This window comes from Salmo salar, chromosome 01, assembly GCF_965601325.2.
Source record: "Salmo salar chromosome 01, fSalSal1, whole genome shotgun sequence".
Taxonomy (NCBI): domain Eukaryota; kingdom Metazoa; phylum Chordata; class Actinopteri; order Salmoniformes; family Salmonidae; genus Salmo; species Salmo salar.
This window is the reverse complement of record NC_138291.1, coordinates 169,146,180-169,167,636: the sequence shown is the minus strand read 5'-3', so window position 1 is coordinate 169,167,636 and position 21,457 is coordinate 169,146,180. Positions and strand designations below refer to the sequence as shown.

Genomic DNA, 21,457 nt, shown 5'->3' with positions numbered 1-21,457 from the left:
GACCCCTGTCCCCATCTGATCCTGCTCAGAGGAGGCATGACAAAGAATTACCTTGGTGTACACTTATACATTATATTATCCAAGAATAGAAGTAGTTCAATAATTGAAATGACCATTATTCCCAGATCCCAGACAGTACCCATAACTCAAGATGGAACTTTGTATCCATTCACTGATTGTTATAACATACTACAAAATTCACCTGAGCTCCATAGACTGGTCTTCCCTGGCTGTCTGACCCTGCAGGGAACCCTGTCACCACCTGATCCATTTGGTATGATCAGAGTAGTGTTGTGTACTGACTGTGCACCATGACAGTGAAGCATGTAAAGCTGTTTATACCATGTCAGTGTGAAAAGTAGGGAATTAGCTAAGGAAAAGGACAGATCAATAACATTACGCTGCTATACTGACTAATTAAACATTATATCGGTTTTCAATGGTTTGGCCACTGGTTTCATCGTTTGATTCAAGTCTAGGGTAATTGAGACAAAACTAATAGCTAAAGTTAGTGAGCTAGCAAGCTAACATTAGCCAACTTTTGGCTAGCTGTAGCTAATGGTACATTATCAAATGTACTTCTGTTGAAACGGGACAAACAAAGGATACAAAACATTACCAAACACACTACAGCTGTTAGATACTGCTACCTGACAGATAGCTAGAGGCTAGCTAGAGCTGAACTGGTCATGGTAGCTACTAGCTAGCTACCTAGCTGCTAGTAGTTCATTCACTTCATTCGAGAGGGGATGAAGCATTAGCGAACGTAACATGACAGTTACACTACTAGCTCAGCACTAGGAATAAATACTTTAAACTTGTTTTCTTTGAAACAACAGTTACCTTGCCAGCTAGATCAGTCAACTAAAGAGTTGCCAGTTTCTGCCCTGCTCTGCTTATAACTCTGAGAAAATGAGCGACACAGACAGCAGCTGCCTCTGATCATCTCTCCCATGCTGGTCCTATACGCCAGCCTTTCAGAAGCCTACCCTTAACACAGCCTTTCCGCACGCTCGGTGGTGTCCGTGTGGTCCTAAATCCAGCCTGCTGAAACCGGAAAACAGCCTACCCGACAGCTCTGATGCGTCCACATGGTCCGAAAGCACACGGAGTCTGCGTTTTGTATTATGATATAACTGAGGGGGGCAAAAAATGTAATTTCAGAATGTGAGGGTGGGGGGTCATGTCCCCCCGTCCCCAGTGAAAGTTGCGCCCCTGTATTTTTGTTCAGTGTAGTATCATAACCCAAGAATTTAATCAATTTTAATCAATTGTGGATCTATTTATTGCCAGTCTGTCAATCTTTGCATAGCTCTGTCTATGAATTTCCCAGTGGAAAATGTCTATGAATTCCACAGTGGAAAATATCTATGAATTCAGTGAATTTGAATTCGCTATCTATGAATGTCCAACTTCATAACATTTCTTGGAGGCTAGTATTACAGAGAAAAAAAACATTTTTGTTCTATTTATCAAGAATGAATTATTAGGCTCATAGCTTGATCAAATTAGTTTACATACATACCTCCTCCTGCCCATCACCAGCAGCTAAAATAAAATCAAACGACGTGTGTCACTCTACACCAGGGTTCTCCATGTCGTCCAAAAAGTTATACTTTTGAATCATATGTGCATAGAACAACAGATGTGGCAGGACTTGAAACGAGCAGTTCATGCTTAAAAACACACAAAAAGTCCAGACCTAATCCCAATTGAGATGTTGTGGCAGGACTTGAAACAAGCAGTTCATGATTGACAACCCACAAATGTCGCGTACGTAGGTGTACAGAGGCCCATTATCAGCAACCATCACTCCTGTGTTCCAATGGTACGTTGTGTTAGCTAATCCAAGATGATCATTTTAAAAGGCTAATTGATCATTAGAAAACCCTTTTGCAATTATGTTAGCACAGCTGAAAACTGTTCTGATTAAAGAAGCAATAAAACTGTCTTTCTTTAGACTAGTTGAGTATTTGGAGCATCAGCATTTGTGGGTTTGATTACAGGCTCAAAATGGCCAGAAACAAAGCCCTTTCTTCTGAAACTCGTCAGTCTGTTCTGAGAAATGAAGGCTATTCCATGCAAGAAATTGCCAAGAAACTGAAGATCTCGTACAACGCTGTGTACTACTCCCTTCACAGAACAGCGCAAACTGGCCCTAACTAGAATAGAAAGAGGAGTGGGAGGCCCCAGTGCACAACTGAGCAAGAGGACAAGTACATTAGAGTGTCTAGTTTGAGAAACAGATACCTCACAAGTCCTCAACTGGCAGCTTCATTAAATAGTACCCACAACCACCAGTCTCAACGCCAACAGTGAAGCACGCACCCCTGAGGGGCCCCAGTGTTGAGGATCAGCGTGGCAGATGTGGTGTTGCCTACCCTTACCACCTGGGGGCGGCCCCCTAGGAAGTCCAGAATCCAGTTGCAGAGGGAGGTGTTTAGTCCCAGGGTCCTTAGCTAAGTTATGAGCTTTGTGGGCATTATTGTGTTTAACGCTGAGCTGTAGTTAATGAACAGCATTCTCACATAGGATTTATTTTTGTCCAGGTGGGAAAGGACAGTGTGGAGTGCGATTGCGTCATCTGTGGATCTGTTAGGGTATGCAAATCGGTATGCGAATTGGAGTGGGTCTAGGGTATCCAGGAGGAGGTTGTTGATGTGAGCCATGACCTGCGTTTCAAAACACTTCATGGCTACCGACGTGAGTGCTACGGCGCGGTAATAATTTCGGCAGGTTACCTTCACTTCCTTGGGCACAGGGATTATGGTGGTCTGCTTGAAACATGTAGGTATTACAGACTCCGTCAGGGAGAGGTTGAAAATGTCAGAAGACACTTGCCAGTTGGTCCACGCATGCTTTGAGTACACATCCTGGTAATCTGTCACGGCCTGCGACTTTGTGAATGTTGACCTGTTTTAAAGGTCTTGCTCACATCGGCTACCAAGACCGTTATCACAGTCGTCTGGACCAGCTGGTGCTCTCATGCATGCTTCAGTGTTGCTTGCCTCGAAGCGAGCATAAAAGGCATTTAGCTCATCTGGTAGGCTTGCATCACTGGGAAACTGGCGGCTGGGTTTCCCTTTAGGATTCAATCTTAATCCTGTATTGACACTTTGCCTGTTTGATGGTTCGTAGCGGGATTTCTTACAAGTGTTCAGAATAGTGTCCCGCTCCTTGAAAGCGGCAGCTCTAGCCTTTAGCTTGATGCAGATGTTGCCTGTAATCCATGGCTTCTGGTTGGGATATGTATGTACTAGCGATGCACCGATATTACATTTTTGGCCGATACCGATAACCAATATTTTCCTTGACAAAGAAAGCGATACCGATAACCGATATTAAACATTTTTGCAGCCTTTTAAGCGTTCTTGTACAGTTAAATAGTTAACACACACACACGGATGCAGTGGTCTAAGGCACTGCATCTCAGTGCAAGAGGCGTCACTACAGTCCCTTATTCGAATCCAGGCTGTATCACATTCAGCCGTGATTGGGAGTCCCAATAAATCACTGACAGTGTCACCAGCAGAGCACTCACACCATCACACCTCCTCCTTCATGCTTCACAATGGGAACCACACATGCAGAGATCATCTGTTCACCTGCTCTGCGTCTCACAAGGACACAGGGGTTGGAACCAAAAATCTCAAATTTGGAATCATCAGACCAAAGGACAGATTTCCACCGGTCTAATGTCCATTGCTCATGTTTATAGACCCAATCAAGTCTCTTTTTCTCATTGGTGTCCTTTAGTAGTGTTTTCTTTGCAGCAATTCAACCATGAAGGACTGATTCACACAATCTCCTCTGAACAGTGGATGTTGAGCTGTGTCTGTTACTTGAACTCCGTGAAGCATTTATTTGGGCTGCAATTTCTGAGGCTGGTAACTCTAATGAACTTATCTCCTGCAGCAGAGGTAACTCTGGGTCTTTCTTTCCTGTGGCGGTCCTCATGAGAGCCAGTTTCATCATAGCACTTGATGGTTTTTGCGACTGCCCTTGAAGAAACGTTCAAAGTTCTTGACATTTTCCGGATTGACTGACCATGTCTTAAAGTAATGATGGACTGTCATTTCTCTTTGCTTATTTGAGCTGTTCTTACCATAATATGGACTTGGTCTTTTACCAAATAGGGCTATCTTCTGTATACCAACCCTACCTTGTCACAACACAACTGATTGTTTCAAATGCATTAAGAAGGAAAGAAATTCCACAAATGAACTTTTAACAAGGCACACCTGTTAATTGAAATGCATTCCAGGTGACTACCTGTGCTGCATCAGATGACTTGGCCTCCACAATCCCCCGACCTCAACCCAATTGAGATGGTTTGGGATGAGTTGGACCGCAGAGTGAAGGAAAATCAGCCAACAAGTGCTCAAGACTGTTGGAAAAGCATTCCAGGTGAAGCTGGTTGAGAGAATGCCAAGAGTGTGCAAAGCTGTCATCAAGGCAAAGGGTGGCTACTTTGAAATAATGTCAAATATAAAATATATTTTGATTTGTTTAACACTTTTTTGGTTACATGATTCCATATGTGTTTTTTCATAGCTTTGATGTCTTCACTATTATTCTACAATCTAGAAAATAGTACAAATTAAAAAAAACTCTTGAATGAGTAGGTGTGTCCAAACTTTGGAATGGTATTGTGTGTGTGTGTGTGTATGTATGTATGTATATATATATTTCATTGTTGGACATTAAAGGCTGTAAAATCACCAGGAAATTGGCCTCCCGAGTGGTGCAGCGGTCTAAGGCATTGCAGTGTTTGAGGCGTCACTACAGATCCGGGTTCGATCCCGGACTGTGTCGCAGCCAGCCGCGACCGGGAGACTCATAAGACGACGCACAATTGACCTAGCATTGTCCGGGTTCGGGGAGGGTTTGGCCGGCCAGAATGTCCTTGTCCCATCGCGCTCTAGCATCTCCTGTGGCGGGCCGGGCACATGCACACTGACACAGTCGCCAGTTGTACAGTGTTTCCTTCGACACATTGGTGCGGCTGGCTTCCGGATTAAGCGAGCAGTGTGTCAGAAAGCAGTGCGGCTTGGCAGGGTGTTGTTCCGGAATATGCATGGCTCTCAACCTTCACCTCTCCCGAGTCCGTACCGGAGTTGCAGCGATGGGACAAGACTGTAACTACCAATTAAATATCACGAAATTGGGGTGAAAAAGTGATATAAAAAAATAAATCACCAGGAAATCAGCTCAAAGTGATTTTAATTTATATATCTATTTCTCAATGTAATCAAGGTTTGAAATTATTATGTTTTTGTGAAATACTATATTTGTGGTTTTCTTGCTGTCAATTTGCAATGTACAAATTATTTATAATTATGTTCCGGCCGCCTGACCATCCGCTCAAGAAAAAATCTGCCTGCGGCTGAAGGTAATTCTGTACTCCTGCCCTACACCAATGACTGTATTTATGAATGGACAAATCCTTTGATCATGTGACACCATTCATTCCTAAGTGAAGCCTCAATAGCACATTGAAGCCAAATTAAGTCGGTTAAAACAGTGTCTCATGGAGAAATAACGTTACAGAGTTTCTAAACCCAGTGGCGCAACATCCCCAGACTTCTGGGAAGGCTTGCAAAAAAGACCAAGCAGACCAGGCCGGGGTATGGGGTTTGATAACTAAATGAGAGAAGTGAAAAATGATTCCTTAGTTGTTCCTTTTCTCTAAATCTAAAGGCACAATCTAGATTCCAGACAATATCTTAAGTAGTTGAAGAAGTTATTACTCCAACCTCGTGAAAATGACAAACTGCATACGTCAACATTTTTCCAAAAACACTGTATATGGAAGGAGCGCCTTTGATATGAAGGCCTGCACGACGGTTAGAACCGATGACTGTTTCTGCGCATGAGCTTAGCTAGCCAACGTCGCCATGACATCGTCTACAAGCGTTATCGGGGGATTTATATTGAAGCAGTTTCTGCTTACTGTACTGTATTTGATAACATGCACAGTTTGAACTACTCCAGGAAGTGACGTTGCAGGCTAGCTCAATGCTGACCCTTCTCATTGAGTAACTCAATGAGAAGGGTCAGTTGAAGGCCGACCAGGGTACATCTGATGTATTAGAAGCAATTATTGATACCATGATTGTCCTTGAAAAACAATTATTTACACAATGATTCACCACAAAGACTGCCATTTTTGCATTCACGATAACGGTGATCCTTTTTTCTGCTAACAGCGCCTGCAGTACCGCGGTCGGCCTTGAACTTCTGAGAGCAGGTCGTTGTCCACTGCTGTACGCTCTCTTTCCTCCTCTACTGATGATACTGCATGCACTACAGTATCTTGTGTCCTGCCTAGGCATCTCTTTGCTTTGTGCACCTTGGAATCACACACTTACTAGGGAGAAGGGAGGAAGGGGGTATTCTTTGCCTGGTCCATTCAGTGTGCTCCCGAAGCAAAATACCACTGACAGATCTTTTTATAAATAATTATGATAAAACGTGGGCTTAAAACTGAAGTTTCGTTTTTAATAAAAATAAATAAAAAGGAAAAATCTGAGGGGCCACGTGCTTTTGTGCCCCCTATGGGCATGATGCCACTAGCTGTTGCTCTAACATGGCAACTCAGCGCAAATATGCCAAATGAATTTCAACGAGGAAACAGTCAATGGTTGTATTCGATTAACTTTTTATTTAAAAGGTATGGATTTCAGCAAACAAAGAAAGCCAGAGAGGACAAAAATAGGTACACGGTAAGGGTAAGGGTTTAAGAATTTACAATTTTGAAGTATCGATTGTACAGCGACTCGAAGAAAGTTGGAGCTTCACTCCAAAACCTCTAGGCTCCACTCAACTCCGCAGAAGAAATAAGCGTGGAGTTGAGATACTTGGCTAATTTCTAAATAGTCTGGACTGTGCAATATAACTGATTTATTAATTTGTTATGGAAAGGTTTGTGATCGTGCGCAGCGCCTTACATCAAGCTGACCCTTGTGAACAAGCATCCAAACACTTTCTAGAACTGGATACAACGTGATAACATCCTAACAAAGAGTTATTTGTACATCACCCAAGAAATAAGAGCGACAACCTGATTAATACCGTACTTTATTTTCCCTCTTTAGAAAAAAGCTATTTCTGAACATTTTCTACATCAACCCGGGAGAGCACTTTGATGCGTTTGGGCATGGCCACGATAATCTCCACCCCTGCCCTTTTTCTCTTCCCCTTCGAGGTGAGAACTGTTTTGACGCTGGCGTCCTTCTGAACCACCATGGCCTCACTCTGAGCCTGGAGAACGTCCAGTTTCTGCCTGAGCTCCTGTAGGTGGTCAATGTCGTTGATCCCACTCACATTCTCCATGATGGATTTGAGTTTGGCCACACACTCCCTCTGCAGTTCCTCCTTTTGCAGTTCCTCCCTCTCCCGCAGGCCCTGTGAAGCCTGTGGGGCCACCCACTGTGTGTGTATGCTATGCAGTTGTAACTGTGGAGTTTGAGGAGTTTGCACCAGTGGCACTGTTTCTTCAGGCCCATCCCACTGAAGAGAGACTGGGGAAGCTGGGGAGAGATGCATTAGACCATTGAGGGCTTCCTCTATCTCCTCTGTTGTGGTGTGAGTGGTCTGTGAATGCAGCCTGAGCAGAGGGTGGTCCCTGTATTTGGGACACAGGTGCTCCCAGGTCCAGTTAGGCTCAGACCTGAAGACGTGACAGAAGTGTTCACAGGGCAGGCGCTGGTCCCTCCACACCTCACACTCACAGGAGGGCCAGGTGGACTCTGAACCGAAGCTGACCGTGTAGGACCGTGCTGCCGTGGTCTCTGCCCGACTCTTCACCCAGAAGGTGCCATCGGCGGCGTCGCTGGCCTGCTCCACCACGATGTCGGGGTCTTGCAGGGCCGCAGACATGTTGTCCATCACCAGGGCCACCACACTCCAAGGGCGATGCCACAGGAACGGAGGCACAGTGGGGTTGAGGCTGTACTCGCCAGAGGACTGGCTGTTGAGGTCTGTGTACCTGGAGGTTCAGGGAGTGTAGCAGGTTTAGACTGACCAAACATCAAAGCACTTACATTAAAGGGGAATTACACTCCAAAATAAAAGTTTACAAAAGTAGTCAAATGTCAAGATGAGTCCACATTCTACATCTTAACCCCAATGGAGAAGATAAGCACTGTAAATTATATGGTGTTTATTTTCCATAAATTTTGCAGATATGTCAACAGAAGACCACTTGACAGCGAATACTATTCTAAATGACATTGAATCCTATTCCAAAACGAACTTACCTTTGGTGCATCTGTGGGAAGTAGTCGTCAACAAGAAACTGCAGCATTTGGCTCAGGGTGTCTTTTTTATGGACCTTCATGTTATTATGTGTGAAGAAGTCGCTCTGCATCTCCAGACCTCCGTTTACCATAGACACAAAGTTGACAATATCAACCCTCACAGCGTTCGCCCATCTCTAAATGAACAAAAACAAGAGCATGTAGCTAACCTCTGTATGCGCCATCATTAGACTAGGATGCACATTATGGACCTATAGTTAGCATTATGGATCTATATCTAGATACCGTATCATGGATTCAGCTAGCAAAAACGTTCTACAGACTGTCTACATACAGTAGGTGTGGTTTAAACATGCTGTCTGCTTCAGGATGAAAGCACCTCTAAGCACAGGTCTGAGAACTGCTTTCCATCTAACCACCCTGACCTTCATTAATACGCAGGTGAAGACACAGCAGGTCCAGGACCTGACCCCATTGCCCCTGTGATTTCATTCATTGACATGTGCACTACAAACCTTCTCCTCTGACAGCCACTTGTTAGTGAACCAGTTCTTGAAAAGTTGTCTCTTTTCCAACCAGATGGGGCTCTGCTGTAGTAGTTCTACTGCCTCCTGGTGTTGCTTTCTCGTAAGGGATCCAGCAATGGCCTTCATCATATCAAAGATCCCCTCCTGGTTGGTGATGGCTCGGGACCGGTTGCTCAGCCACTTGGTCCAGGTCCTCTCCCGCAGGTGATCGCTGAAGACTGCCTGAGCACCTGAGATTGGAATGAGAAACAGTCCGTAATTAGCAAACTCTAACCCCCTCATCCTCTAGAATTTAGAGATTGTAACAGATTAACCTCTCTTGGGTAGGGGGCAGTATTTTCACAGCCGGACGAAAAACGAAACCCAGATTGAACGGCCTACTACTCGGGCCCAGGAACTAGAATAGTAGATTTGGATAGAAAACACTCTGAAGTTTCTAAAACTGTTTGAATGATGTCTGTGAGTATAACAGAACTCATATGGCAGGCAAAAACCTGAGAAAAATCTAACCAGGAAGTGGGAAATCTGGTGCTTGTAGTCCTTTCAAGTCATTGCCTATCGAACACACAGTGACTTAGGGTTAATTTTGCACTTCCTAAGGCTTCCACTAGATGTCAACAGTCTTTAGAAAGTTGTTTGAGGCGTCTATGGTGAACAGAGAGCGAACAGAGGAAGTTGGAAGTTGTTGACTCAGGAAAGCACATGAGTTCATTGGCGCGCGTTCACGTGAGGGGTAGCTGTGTTCCAAAACGTTTTTCAAGACACTGGAATCGTCCGGTTGGAATATTATTGAAGTTCTAAGTTAAAAAGGCCCTAAAGATTGATGCAATACAACGTTTGACATGTTTGAAGGAACATAAATTATGGACTTTATCGAACAAAACAACATTTATTGTGGACCTGGGATTCCTGGAAGTGCCTTCTGATGCAGATCATCAAAGGTAAGTGAATATTTCTAATGCTATTTATGATTTTAGATGACTCCAAAATGGCGGGTATCTGTATTGCTTGATGTCTTTTTCTGAGCGCAGTACTCCGATTATTGCAAAGTGTGCTTTCCCCGTGAAGCTTTTTTGAAATCTGTCACAGCGGTTGCATAAAGGAGATGTTCATCTATAATTCTTTGAATAACAGTTTAATATTTTATCAACGTTTATGATGAGTATTTTTGTAAATTGTTGTGCTGATTCACCGGCAGTATTGGAGGCAAAATATTTTCTGAACATCACGCGGCAATGTAAAATGCTGTTTTTGGATATAAATATGAACTTGATCAAACAAAAAATGCATGTATTGTGTAACATGATGTCCTAGGAGTGTCATCTGATGAAAATGGTCAAAGGTTAGTGCATAATTTTAGCTGGTTTTCTGGTTTTTGTGACGCCTGTCCTTGCTAGGAAAATGGCTGTGTGGTTTTTCTTGTCTTGGAACTGTCCTAACATAATCTAACTTTATGCTTTCGCCGTAAAGCCTTTTTGAAATCGGATAATGTCGTTACATTAAGGAGACGTGTATCTTTAAAATGGTGTAAAAATAGTCGTATGTTTGAGAACTTTGAATTATGACATTTTGTGGTTTTGAATTTGGCGCTCTGATTTTTCACTGGGTGTTGAATAGTGTGAACCGTGGGTGGGACGCTCCCCAAGAGAGGTTAAACATTTTCTTGACCAACAGGTCTTTTCAAAAGAAAATCCTGAAACTCACAGCCAACAGTGTTGAGAGCACATTTTGAAGCTAACTTGCTTTTCCCACCTCATAGCTAACATTAAAACCTCACCACTGTTCACCTGTGAATGCTGCCTCCACCGCCTTCATCTCCACAGGGCAGTGTTCAGTGAGGATGTAGGCTGGGCTCCAGCCCCGGTTCCACTGCCTGAACACCCCCAGCGCCTCCCCCAAGGCTTCGGCGTTCCTCGACTGCACCACAAACAGGCCCACCGGCACCACGCTCACATTGGTGCGCACGCACAGGAAGAAGAGTGGCAGGGGGAAGCGCGTCCTCTTATAGGCCGCGTCCAGGAAGCACACCTCCTTGCCATACTGCCGAAGCAGCCGCCGCTGCCAGTCCGTCTGGTAGCAGAGCAACAGGTTCTCGCTCTCTGATTGAACCCTAAGCAGGAAGTTGATTCTAGGAGCTTCCGCCTTCCAATTCTCTGCCAAGGTCTAAGAGGGGGGAGTTATGGTTAATAGCTGAGGTGAAACTTTTGCGTCCTTTCAATTATTTCAGTGCTAACCAAACTCCTTTTTGCGCCAGCGTGAGCTTTATATATGGTTGTGCACCTTGACTTTTGCTATAACATGTCTGTCTTATTCTAAACCACAGCAGTGATATTCCCATGGCCTTAAACAACCCCAATGACGTGTCATGGAGTAATATTTATCTGTGCTCTGTTACATCACACACAGTCCTTAGTTGTCAAAATGTTCCACTGAGGACACCTGTTAAAGTTCCCATGTATTAATTCACCATACCCAGTGTGTAGAAGTTTCAGACTACATACTTTCTAAAAAGGAGTTCCAGAATGAGGGGTGCTTTAGCTCTGCTGGTGTTGCTGTTCTGTCTGTTTGGGGAATGGGCTCAGGGAGAGAGTGGTGGGGTCTGAGAGAATGACATCACTCAACCCAGTTGTTGTTGTTGTAGATTTACATAATAATGGCCAGCATCTACTGTCAACAAGTAGGGCGGCAGGTAGCCTAGCAGTTAAGAGCGTTGGGCCAGTAATAGAAAGGTTGCCGGTTAGAATCAGCCGACTAGGTGAAAAATCTGTCTGTGCCCTTTGAGCAAGGCACTTTACCCTAATTGCTCATGTAGGTCACTCTGGATGAGAACGTCTGTTAATTACTAAAATATAAATACAATCGCAATGGAGGCAATGACTATGTATCCAATTCAGTGACTCTGGCTGCGTTTAGACAGGCAGCCTAATTCTGATCTTTTTTTCACAAGTTGGTCTTTTGACCAATCAGATCAGTTCTGAAAAAGATCTGATGTGAAAAGACCAATTAGTAAACACAGCCTTTGTTGGTGGAGAAAGGAGTCTCTGGAAAGACTCCAGGCTCTGGCCTGATGACAAACATTTTCAGTGGCTTTCTGCTCTTCCCATGTAAGGATAATGCACCACAAAGCTGTTATGAATTTTCATTTTTCTTGAATCCGTGGAAAACTCTGCATGTGCGTTCCTGAATTGTATAATAAAGGCTTGTCAAATCTCTTTCTATCATGCACAGAAACAGGCACTAACACACAATCCAAACTGAAAGCTACAGACTGGGATTTGGGAAGCTATTCAATTAATTTCAATTCTTGATTTTACCCATTGATTCTAGAAGAATATAACGTATTAATGCCTTATGTGCTCAGCACAACTGTCGGCTTATCCTTACCCAACATATTCACTTGCTTGATTTTGGGCATCAGGAGACTGAAAGCAATATATACTGAAAGCATGAATGTTGACATGCAGAATGTTTTGGGACTATATCAAAAAGTAGACTAATGAAACAATAGTGAGTAAAATGCCCCGTTAAACAAGTGTTTCAAAGAGGGTGGGTGACATGCATACAAACTATTCATAAATTGCATTGAAAACATACAGCTAACACCACAAGCCCCAATGGCCTTATCTCAGAAGACAATCCAAATATCTGATGAATAGGTGGGAATGATGGAGTGCAGCACAGCCTTCTCACCAGCAGGTTGACCAGGTCTATTTTGCTGTAGTGTTCCTCCGCAATGACCTGAGCCATGACGGCATGGATGGTTTTCTCTGTGGGGAAGAAGCGCCTCAGCGGCGGCGGGGTCGTGTCTCGGAACAGCTCCGTCCGCACGTACTGGACCATCTGGTTCTTTACCTCCTTCACCTTCCTCACCCCCTGCTGCACCAACGCTCGGATGTAACCTTTGACCCTGTCGTCCATCTGATCTGCACCCTGAGGGAACGAGAAGAGTGGCGTTAAGTAGAGAAAATACCCCTAACCACTGTTACAGGGTCAGATACTTGTATTCCACTGGGAATTTTAAGAGATCAAGGTTTTATTACATCTGTGTACTGAATAGACATACAGATACTAGTTATGTAGCCTAAAGAGAGTCCAATGCAATATATCCCATGGTCATAGTATAGTAATAACATAGTAATACCTTTCCAATAGGGTGGCCCTTGTGGTCAGTGACACTGGGTATTTTGAGGAAATACTGTATCTTCCACTGCACCGAGGCTGGGTCTGTCTGGAGAGCTTGTTTGATGGAAATAGACATGACCCTCCTCAACCGTGATGTGTCCTTCTCCAACTGATGCAGTGTGAAGCGAACACACACACACACACACACACACACAGATCTAATTATGTATATTAGTCTGATGTGCATCCTACTGTTGACTGTGGTGCACGGTCACTGGAGTTACATAATAAACATATATAAACAAACAGTATTTAACCCGTACCTTGAATCCGGGGAACTTGACAATGCGGCTGATAGTGAACACAGCAGGGCATGCTACCTTCTTGGTTTTCAGCAACAGGTTTCTTTTTTCCTTGCCATCTTTTGCCTGAAAGACCAAAATGAGTGGCAGGTGAGAATGGAATTGTTGAGATTGGTTGTGAACCCCACAACTACCTTGAAGCATTGATGAAACCAGGGACATATTCATTATCATCAAGGACCATAACCACCCGACATCAACCACCTGAGCCACTGCCTGTTCACCCCGCTATCATCCAGAAGGCAAGGTCAGTACAGGTCCATCAAAGCTGTGACCAAGAGACTGAAAAACAGCTCCTATCTCAAGGCTATCAGACTGTTAAATAGCCATAACTTGCTGGCCTCCACCCAGTACCCTGACCTGAACTTAGTCACTGTCACTAGCCAGCTACCACACAGTTACTCAACCCTGCACCTTAGAGGCTGCTGTCCTATGTACATAGACATGGAATTACTGGTCACTTTAATAATGGAACACTGGTCACTAATAATGTTTAAATGCCGTTTTACTCATTTCATATGTAAACTCAGCAAAAAAAGAAACATCCCTTTTTCAGGACCCTGTCTTTCAAAGATAATTCGTAAAAATCCAAATAACTTCACAGATCTTCATTGTAAAGGGTTTAAACACTGTTTCCCATGCTTGTTCAATGAACCATAAACAATTAATGAACATGCACCTGTGGAACGGTCGTTAAGACACTAACAGCTTACAGACGGTAGGCAATTAAGGTCACAGTTATGAAAACTTGGGACACTAAAGAGGCCTTTCTACTGACTCTGAAAAACACAAAAAGAAAGATGCCCAGGGTCCCTGCTCATCTGCGTGAACGTGCCTTAGGCATGCTGCAAGGAGGCATGAGGACTGCAGATGTGGCCAGGGCAATAAATGATCATGTCCGTACTGCGAGACTCCTAAGACATCGCTACAGGGAGACAGGACGGACAGCTGATCATCCTCGCAGTGGCACACCATGTGTAACAACACCTGCACAGGATCGGTACATCCGAACATCACACTTGCGGGACAGGTACAGGATTGCAACAACTGCCCGAGTTACACCAGGAACGCACAATCCCTCCATCAGTGCTCAGACTGTCCGCAATATGCTGAGAGAGGCTGGACTGAGGGCTTGTAGGCCTGTTGTAAGGCAGGTCCTCAACAGACATCACCGGCAACAACGTTGCCTATGGGCACAAATCCACCGTCGCTGGACCAGACAGGACAGGCAAAAATTGCTCTTCACTGACGAGTTGCGGTATTGTCTCACCAGGGGTGAGGGTCGGATTCGCGTTTATCGTCGAAGGAATGAGCGTTACACCGAGGCCTGTACTCTGGAGCGGGATCGATTCACAGCATCATGCTGTTTGTCACAGCATCATCGGACTGAGCTTGTTGTCATTGCAGGCAATCTCAATGCTGTGTGTTACAGGGAAGACATCCTCCTCCCTCATGTGGTACCCTTCCTGCAGGCTCATCCTGACATGACCCTCCAGCATGACAAAGCCACCAGCCATACTGCTCATTCTGTGCGTGATTTCCTGCAAGACAGGAATGTCACTGCTCTATCATGGCCAGCGAATAGCCTGGATCTCAATCCCATTGAGCACGTCTGGGACCTGTTGGATCGGATGGGTGAGGGCTAGGGCCATTCCCCCCAGAAATGTCCGGGAACTTGCAGGTGCCTTGGTGGAAGAGTGGGGTAACATCTCACAGCAAGAACTGGCAAATCTGGTGCACTCCATGAGGAGGAGATGCACTGTAGTACTTAATGCAGCTGGTGGCCACACCAGATACTGACTGTTACTTTTGATTTTGACCCCCCCCTTTGTTCAGGGACACATTATTCAATTTCTGTTAGACACATGTCTGTGGAACTTGTTCAGTTTATATCTCAGTTGTTATTTGTTATGTTCATACAAATATTTACACATGTTAAGTCTGCTGAAAATAAACGCAGTTGACAGTGAGAATGTTTCTTTTTTTGCTGAGTTTATGTACTGTATTCTAGTCAGTGCCATCCTATTCAACTTTTGCTGTATATATACACTATTCTATCCTACGTATTCTACAGATACACTAAATATTCTATCCACATATTGTCCATAATGTCTATACATCACATACACACACACACACACACACACACACACACACACACACACACATATAAATATACACAGTACCAGTGAAAAGTGTGGACACACCTACTCATTCCATGGGTTTTCTTTATTTTTGCTATTTTCTACCATGTAGAATAATAGTGAAGACATCAAAACTATGAAATAACACATATGGAATCATGTAGTAACCAAAAAAGTATTAAACAAATTAAAATATAGTTTATATTTGAGGTTCTTCAAAGTAGTCACCCTTTGCCTTGATGATAGCTTTGCACACTCTTGGCATTCTCTCCATCAACTTTACCTGGAATGCTTTTCCAACAGTCTTGAAGGAGCACCCCCACACCATCACACCTCCTCCTCCATGCTTCACAGTGGGAACTACACATGCGGAGATCATCCGTTCACCTACTCTGCATCTCACAAAGACACGGCGGTTGGAACCAAAAATCTCAAATTTGGACTCATCAGACCAAAGGACAGATTTCCACGGGTCTAATGTCCATTGCCCGTATTTCTTGGCCAAAGCAACTCTCTTCTTATTGGTGTCCTTTAGTAGTGGTTTCTTTGAAGCAATTCGACCATAAAGGCCTGATTCACACAGTCTCCTCTGAACAGTTGATGTTGAGATCTGTCTTTTGAACTCTGTGAAGCATATATTTGGGCTGCAATTTCTGAGGCTGGTAACTCTGATGAAGTTATCCTCTGCAGCAGAGGTAACTCTGGGTCTTCCTTTCTTGTGGCAGTCCTCATGAATGCCAAGAGTGTGCAAAGCTGTCATCAAGGGAAAGGGTGGCTACTTTGAAGAATTACCAATATAAAATATATTTTGATTTGTTTAACACTTTTTTGGTTACTACATGATTCAATGTGTTATTTCATAGGTTTGATGTCTTCACTATTATTCTACAATGTAGAAAATAGTCAAACTAAAGCAAAACCCTTGAATGAGTAGGTGTTTCCAAACTTCTGACTGGTACCATATATATATATATATATATATATATATATATATATATATATATATATATATATATATATATATATACACTGCTCAAAAAAATAAAGGGAACACTTAAACAACACAATGTAACTCCAAGTCAATCACACTTCTGTGAAATCAAACTGTCCACTTAGGAAGCAACACTGATTGACAATAAATTTCACATGCTGTTGTGCAAATGGAATAGACAACAGGTGGAAATTATAGGCAATTAGCAAGACACCCCCAATAAAGGAGTGGTTCTGCAGGTGGTAACCACAGACCACTTCTCAGTTCCTATGCTTCCTGGCTGATGTTTTGGTCACTTTTGAATGCTGGCGGTGCTTTCACTCTAGTGGTAGCATGAGACGGAGTCTACAACCCACACAAGTGGCTCAGGTAGTGCAGCTCATCCAGGATGGCACATCAATGCGAGCTGTGGCAAGAAGGTTTGCTGTGTCTGTCAGCGTAGTGTCCAGAGCATGGAGGCGCTACCAGGAGACAGGCCAGTACATCAGGAGACGTGGAGGAGGCCGTAGGAGGGCAACAACCCAGCAGCAGGACCGCTACCTCCGCCTTTGTGCAAGGAGGAGCAGGAGAAGCACTGCCAGAGCCCTGCAAAATGACCTCCAGCAGCCCACAAATGTGCATGTGTCTGCTCAAACGGTCAGAAACAGACTCCATGAGGGTGGTATGAGGGCCCGATGTCCACATGTGGGGGTTGTGCTTACAGCCCAACACCGTGCAGGACGTTTGGCATTTGCCAGAGAACACCAAGATTGGCAAATTTGCCACTGGCGCCCTTGGCTCTTCACAGATGAAAGCAGGTTCACACTGAGCATGTGACAGACGTGACAGAGTCTGGAGACGCCGTGGAGAACGTTCTGCTGCCTGCAACATCCTCCAGCATGACCGGTTTGGCGGTGGGTCAGTCATGGTGTGGGGTGGCATTTCTTTGGGGGGCCGCACAGCCCTCCATGTGCTCGCCAGAGGTAGCCTGACTGCCATTAGGTACCGAGATGAGATCCTCAGACCCCTTGTGAGACCATATGCTGGTGCGGTTGGCCCTGGGTTCCTCCTAATGCAAGACAATGCTAGACCTCATGTGGCTGGAGTGTGTCAGCAGTTCCTGCAAGAGGAAGGCATTGATGCTATGGACTGGCCCGCCCGTTCCCCAGACCTGAATCCAATTGAGCACATCTGAGACATCATGTCTCGCTCCATCCACCAACGTTGCACCACAGACTGTCCAGGAGTTGGTGGATGCTTTAGTCCAGGTCTGGGAGGAGATCCCTCAGGAGACCATCCGCCACCTCATCAGGAGCATGCCCAGGCGTTGTAGGGAGGTCATACAGGCACGTGGAGACCACACACACTACTGAGCCTCATTTTGACTTGTTTTAAGGACATTACATCAAAGTTGGATCAGCCTGTAGTGTGGTTTTCCACTTTAATTTTGAGTGTGACTCCAAATCCAAACCTCCATGGGTTGATAAATTGGATTTCCATTGATTATTTTTGTGTGATTTTGTTGTCAGCACATTCAACTATGTAAAGAAAAAAGTATTTATTAAGATGATTTCTTTCATTCAGATCTAGGATGTGTTGTTTAAGTGTTCCCTTTATTTTTTTGAGCAGTATATATATATATATATATATATATATATATATATATATATATATATATATATACACACACACACATGTTTGGGGTCACTTAGAAATGTCCTTGTTTTTGAAGGAAAAGCAAAAATGTTTGTCCATTAACATAACATCAAATTGATCAGAATATAGTGTAGACATTGTTATGTTGTAAATGACTATTGTAGCTGGAAACAGCAGATTTTTTAATAGTACCCGCAAAACACCAGTCTCATCGTCAACAGTGAATAGGCAACTCCGGGATGCTGGCCTTCTAGGCAGAGTTGCAAAGAAAAAGCCATATCTCAGACTGGCCAATAAAAAGAAAAGATTAAGATGGGCAAAAGAACACAGACACTGGACAGAGGAACTCTGCCTAGAAGGCCAGCATCCCGGAGTTGCCTCTTCACTGTTGACGTTGAGACTGGTGTTTTGTGGGTACTATTTAATGAAGCTGACAGTTGAGGACTTGCGAGGCATCTGTTTCTCAAACTAAACACTATAATGTACTTGTCCACTTGCTCAGTTGTACAGCGGGGCCTCCCACTCCTCTTTCTATTCTGGTTAGGGACAGTTTGCGCTGTTCTGTGAAGGGAGTAGTACACAGCGTTGTACAAGATCTTCAGTTTCTTGGCAATTTTTCACATGGAATAGCCTTCATTTCTCAGAACAAGAATAGACTGACGAGTTTCAGAAGAAAGTTCTTTGTTTCTGGCCATTTTAAGCCTGTAATCGAACCCACAAATGCTGATGCTCCAGATACCTAACTAGTCTAAAGGACAGTTTTATTGCTTCTTTAATCAGTACAACAGTTTTCAGCTGTGCTAACATAATTGCAAAAGGGTTTTCTAATGATCAACTAGCCTTTTAAAATGATACACTTGGATTAGCTAACACAACGTGCCATTGGAACACAGGAGTGATGGTTGCTGATAATGGGCCTCTGTACGCCTACGTAGATATTCCATAAGAAAATCTGCCGTTTCCAGCTACAATAGTCATTTACAACATTAACAATGTCTACACTGTATTTCTAATCAATTTCATGTTACTTTAATGGACAAAAAAAGTGCTTTTCTTTCAAAAACAAGGACATATCTAAGTGACCCCAAACTTTTGAATGGAAGTGTGTGTATATATATATATATATACACACACACACACACACACACACTCCGGACTCCCGACATTGCTGGTCCTAATATTTATATATTTCTTAATTCCATGCTTTTACTTTTAGATTTGTGCGTATTGTTGTTAAATATTACTGCATTGTTGGAGCTAGGAACACAAGCATTTCGCTACACCTGCATTAACATCTGCTAAATATGTGTATTCGACCAATAAAATGTTATTTGATTAGGCACCATATGGAAGAACATTTACTGAAATAGGGTGGGCCAACCTGAACTCCAATAAGAAAAGCTCCTTTCCTTTTTCCGTTGCACAATGTTTTGAAAGGTTTTGCTATGATGTGTCCTAATAAATTTGATCCAGTCTCAGATGCACAATACGTCCTAATCATTTACATGGAACACTTAAAAGCCGTTTCAGAATATCATAGATATCAGCACCCTTTGATCCTCAAGCTCCTGCCTCTTCTTGATTCCACACTTTGCCCGGCCCCTGTGGCATCCCATTAGCTTGTGTCCGATGAACACAAAGGGTATGCCGTCAAAGGGGATAGAGGGAGTACCCTTGCCGTACTTCCATTCCCAGTATAGCCTGTTCTTGTGGTCCTGTGGTTTCCAACCTGTTTAGCAGAACACATTGAAAGAGCCATGAGTCCAGGGGTGTATTTATTAGTCGGATTCTGTTACAAACCGTTTTGCAATGTAAATCGTCTACTGTCTAGGTACCAAACAGAAGCTAACAGAGCAAACGGAACAAAACGGGGAGGGACCGACCTGAACGTCATATAGAAACTTGTTTTTTTTTGCAAAACATTTTATGTATGGAGTAAACGGTTTCTGACTAATGAATACACCCCAGTAATTTGCAGAATATACATCACTAGCTACATAAGAATAATAATCAATCAATGGCTACTTAGTATAATAGTATCAGTAGCTAAATAGTATAGAAGGGCTAAAAGATAGCAGTAGCTTGATCAATGCAAGTTTGCTCCAGAACACTCTCAAAGATTTTTTATAACTAACCCAAGATAGACTAGAGCCTGTCGTTTCCAATAGGAGCAAATTAATCATAGTGAGCAGAACACGCAAGGAGGTGGGCAGAGCCAAGCACGAGCGACTGAGATCCTATTGGAGCGTTCTATCATTGATTTGCATATCTCCTTTAGGGAACGACAACTCTGTGAAGTGCGCTTGTGCAATAACTCAATTCGCACTTGCACGCCTTCTAAACAACGTTTTTTTTTTTTTTTAAACCTTGGCAAAGGGTGAAGTCTACAAAACACAGTCCACTCTGATATAGATTATACTTTTGAAAAAACTGTATGGAGATCAAATGTTTCATCGATGAGGACATTTGCAGAATGTTGGCGAAAATCCATCTCGCTCCATCTTCACTCACTGCCGGCCACTGGGATTCCTCTCATCACCATATTTGGTAGAGAAGAAACGCCAACAGGATGCATCACATTTATCCATCCGGTGAAATGTCTGTCTCATTGTTATATCTGTGACCCTCTTTAGCTTGCTAGCTAACTTACCTTGGTCATTGAATCGCTTGTCCACACGGTAAGAAATATATTTCACACAGGTTGACTCTTCGACGTGTGAGATATGCTTATTGACCTCTTCAATTGTTTCAAAGACCGCTTCGTTGCTCATTTTTGATTATTATCAGCTACCAACGCAGAGAAACAGTCATGTAAACATTCAAATAATGTAGCTCGCTAGCTAAGTTCCAACACAGAGTTTCTAAACCCAGAGGTACAACATCGCGAGACTTCTGGTATCGTTTGCGAGACCGACCAGGCCGGGGGTTGTGGTTTGAGATGTCAATGCGTAGTTCGGCGCGAGACGACTTTTAGACCTGCAGACGTTTTTTTTACAATAGAGAATGATAGAGGCCAACAAGCCATTTTAGCATGGGCATGCTGTCGCTATAATGGCACAGATATAAAGCTGAGTCCTATTTATCTCTATGCTTTCTACCAATTTATATATATACACATTTGATTTTAAAAAAAAGTAAATGGCACCTTTAACTAGGCAAGTCAGTTAAGAACAAATTCTTATTTACAATGCGCCACGCTATGGGACTCCCAATCACGGCCGGATGTGATGCAGCCTGGATTCGAACCGTTGCAAAATGTAGTGATAGCCTTCCATCTTCAAGATCGCTTTTACCCTGTACAAATCTCCCACTTTACCACCACCAAAGCACCCCCAGACCATCACATTGCCTCCACCATGCTTGACAGATGGTGTCAAGCACTCTTCCAGCATCTTTACATTGTCTCACGAATGTT

General features: G+C 43.6%; 1 protein-coding gene across 1 annotated transcript; it reads right to left on the bottom strand.

Moving 5' to 3' along the window:
• Positions 1-6,639: 6,639 nt before the first annotated feature.
• Positions 6,640-20,926, bottom strand: LOC106569972 (uncharacterized). Its single transcript, XM_082956238.1, has 9 exons — positions 20,693-20,926; positions 19,593-19,771; positions 13,234-13,338; positions 12,930-13,079; positions 12,479-12,718; positions 10,576-10,951; positions 8,777-9,018; positions 8,262-8,437; positions 6,640-7,990 (listed from the first exon to the last, which is right to left on the bottom strand). The coding sequence occupies exons 1-9, from the start codon at positions 20,811-20,813 to the stop codon at positions 7,105-7,107; spliced, it is 2,475 nt and encodes an 824-aa protein (XP_082812364.1). The 5' UTR covers positions 20,814-20,926; the 3' UTR covers positions 6,640-7,104.
• Positions 20,927-21,457: the final 531 nt, after the last annotated feature.